At 35.0% G+C, this 3,598-nt stretch overlaps 1 protein-coding gene across 1 annotated transcript; it reads right to left on the bottom strand.

Moving 5' to 3' along the window:
• Positions 1–619: 619 nt before the first annotated feature.
• Positions 620–1,783, bottom strand: LOC146738943 (uncharacterized). Its single transcript, XM_085503974.1, has one exon. It carries the CDS (start codon positions 1,781–1,783, stop codon positions 620–622), a length of 1,164 nt encoding a protein of 387 aa, XP_085360100.1.
• Positions 1,784–3,598: the final 1,815 nt, after the last annotated feature.

Raw genomic sequence — 3,598 nt, 5'->3', positions numbered from 1 at the left:
GCCCATCGCCAACCAGCCTACCGGCTTGTTTTTATTTCCAGTGATTAAATGTTTACTTAAAACTATTTATTGATATGGTTGATAATAAATTGTAATAACTCAAATAAAAGACAGCGCCATTATACAACCCGTGTGGACCTGAACTTGTGTGAACAAGTTTATTTAAACGACATTATTTGAACGGTGTCTCTTTGATCAACTCGGTAAGGTAATTTTTAGGTGTATTATTTAATCATTCATACTCGTTTATTACTGCATTTGTACACTACCAAGTAATTTTTATTCAATAATAGATAAATATGAGACATAATGTTTTGATAAAAAGCACCATCTGACAGAATCAAAACAGAGAGGCAAATCGGTTCTAGTCTAAAACTGCATGTTCCACCCACGCCTCTGATTCATGCTCCCATGACGCTTGGGCACATGGCAAATGCATAACTTCTGGCCATGACGCTTGAAATTGCTTATCGCAATTCATAATGAAATAATCAACGAATGTCAGAAATAATATGTATTCCATATTATATTGTGAGTTGATAAACTTCAATAAATTAATGATACCACTAGACTAGCATAAGCCAGGACTTATTTAATTGTCGGTGATAGCTGCCACTACTTATAGTTTCAATTTTAAACATGTATCATTAAGACATGACAAACCATTTTTAGTGATGAACCAGAATCCCGCATTCTTTGCTCGTTTTATTTTATGTATAATCCCTATTACATAATTATTATGTGATACAATTCTGTCAGGTCCTGGGTGAGTAGGAGACCAGCCACCGAATGCAGAACGTGGCAGAATTTCAATATTTACATGTTTAGTTCCTCTTACAGCAGTATTAAAGTTAGCTTGGTCGTTTTTCCCGTTTCTCATCGATTCATTGTCGTCATCATGTCCCATTATAATATGTTCCATCCCTTCAAAAGTCTTGTTCCAAATTTGCTTCACAACCGATGTACAATTCAAATAAACCATTCCACCACAAAGGGTTGTACCATTATCTGTGTTCATCACGGCCACTATATCAACATTGTGGTATTTGTCTACCGCAGCAGGGTGCGCATCATGAAACCATACAGCATCAGACTCGGTTATAAAAACGGGTATGTTATTTTGTAATAGGAAATACACAATACCTGTACGATAAACCATGTATTTCCAATAACCAACTTGACCATAGGAGAAAGATTGCAGTGTCTTAAACCGAAGTAAAATCACATTCGTCACGTTAAACTTCTTGAGATCCTCATACACATTAGATTCAGTAGTGATAAACAGCACTCGAGATATAACGTCAAAACAATCTATGTTACAAATCCAACTTTTTGTCATTTCAAGATATCCAGTAGTTAAAAATTGGAGGGTGACGGCTTTGTATTGCTTTAAGATATTCCAACAAATTTGCAGCAACTTTGCACCATCGTCATTTTTCAGCCGATCGAACATTGGATGAATATAGTGTGGCATCATAACTACTGGTGTGCTTCTATGTAAATTACCTTTGTTATGGGATATCTTGATGTTTGATCCTGGTTCGACGATGTTATTATTACTGTGGAGATTTGACTTCCATTGTGCAGTCGCACTGGTCTGTTGAACACTGTAATGATAAGCTGGTCTCTGTGCTAAGTCAGATTTTATAAAGGATGACTTCACAGGTCCAATGGTCTTGACGATATGGCTAAGTGAAGGAAGTGGTTGTAACTTTGCAACTAGATATATCACAGTACAAAGGAATATTACAAGATAAAGTGGCACCCTTGACTTGAGCAGCATAATGACTGGATCGTTAATAATTCTTCACTTTCAGCCGGACAAATGTTCTGACAACTCAGTCGCAGCTGATGCGTTGTTTGACCTGGTGGGTTTGCACGAAAGTTAGTTTTTAATGTCATTATTTATTACCATTGATGGCAGTATATCATATGAGATCGATATAGTGTTTCAACCAACATGTATTTTCCTTTGATATGAATTTCGAAATGCACTTCCATGCACACAGAAACATAATTTTCATCTAATGTCACCATTATTTGGTAAATGAACCCTTGTTTTGTTGGCTGGTCGGTTGGGGTATGATGCCACTTTCGATTAGTTGTTTGCTATGTGTCTACTAATAATATGTTTCGAGTTCATTTCAGTGACGGACCACAAGCGACTATGCCCATACAGCGTAAATATCTTTTGTATAGCTACAGCTACAAGGCATATGTTTATATATATATGATAGTAAAAAACGATAAAAAAATCTACGATTAATGAGCAACATAATTCAAATCGATATATTGGCGGACGTATCATCAATTATTGTTATATACCATTTGATTGGATACACACTATAGTCAATGCATCCATTCATATATAAAGAATTCAAGTAAAATTCTTTGGTTAACTTAATAAAGGCAATGTTTCAGAAATCGCGTATGAAAACCAAAATGTTGTACAAGCTCTATGGTTCCCCGCTGTTTGAGAATCTTCTCCTGGCAAATTCTTGACAGTATAATGGTCAGAAATTTACAAAGTTAAATTTACCAGAATAATTATATCAGTTCAAAGTAATAATAAGTTTTGATGAGTTTGGGGATGCATCTGATCTAGAATTGAAAATATATGTTCTAGTGAAGCAAAGTGGCGACTGAACTTCTAATCAATTTCATAAGAGTGATCCGTGATTACACGTGAATTGTAAAGTCATGACTGTTTTATCTCAGTCTTTGTCATTACATGATAATAATTAATTAAACCTTGATTTACTTTCACCTTGGTGTTTTTTTGAATCCGAATAAGAATGACAGTGGACCTGGTATCACTACGCAATACGTCATATGTGTGACAGTATAATGCTTAAAGCGGGGGTGTCGTCAGATGGCCATGGCATGTTATTGTTTACAAACAAGCGTTTATCCATGAGATACATATGTAAATTGTGGTCTGCCTATGAACGCGAGTCTAACATTTTCGCGCGGTACATCTCAGTTGGTGTCACCCCTCCAAAACATGGACAACACATAATTCTATAAATATTCATGGAAAACATGTTTTGTGTATCTAATATTTATATGCTTGAATTACTAATTTGTATACAATAAATATTGAAATATAATTTGCAAATCATTGAAAACAGTATACTCTAATTGTATATAAATAATTGTCATTACACGTTCGCTATCTACAAATATTTAATTCTTTTAAAAGATTCCTTTCATTAGTAAATAGCACCCTCACTCAACAATATTTAGAATGAGTTGTTGGTCAAAAGTTTGATGAGTCAGGTGCATCTATTGCTAAGCTTGTTGTACATATATGCAAATGAGTATAGGAACCATTAATGCTGTAGGGTGTACTGTGAGGGGTGGACGATTTCATGTAAGTAATGACTGGTTGTAATGCGCTATCATATCGCACTTGGCGAATATGAATCCGGCTGTATTTTCATTTTCAAAATGACCGTTTATTAGCAGTTGACAAGCGCCATAATTTAAAATCGCATAACGAGGACCAAATTAGAATAAATTATGTGTCTGCTTTACTAAAGCTATTTTTGATTGTTTTATTTAAAGCAGGTTGATTTCACTGCTGAACTAGAGAGGG

The sequence above is a fragment of the Saccoglossus kowalevskii genome, chromosome 9 (assembly GCF_978046115.1).
Source record: "Saccoglossus kowalevskii chromosome 9, keSacKowa6.1, whole genome shotgun sequence".
Lineage (NCBI taxonomy): Eukaryota > Metazoa > Hemichordata > Enteropneusta > Harrimaniidae > Saccoglossus > Saccoglossus kowalevskii.
This window is presented reverse-complemented; position numbering and strand designations above follow the sequence as displayed.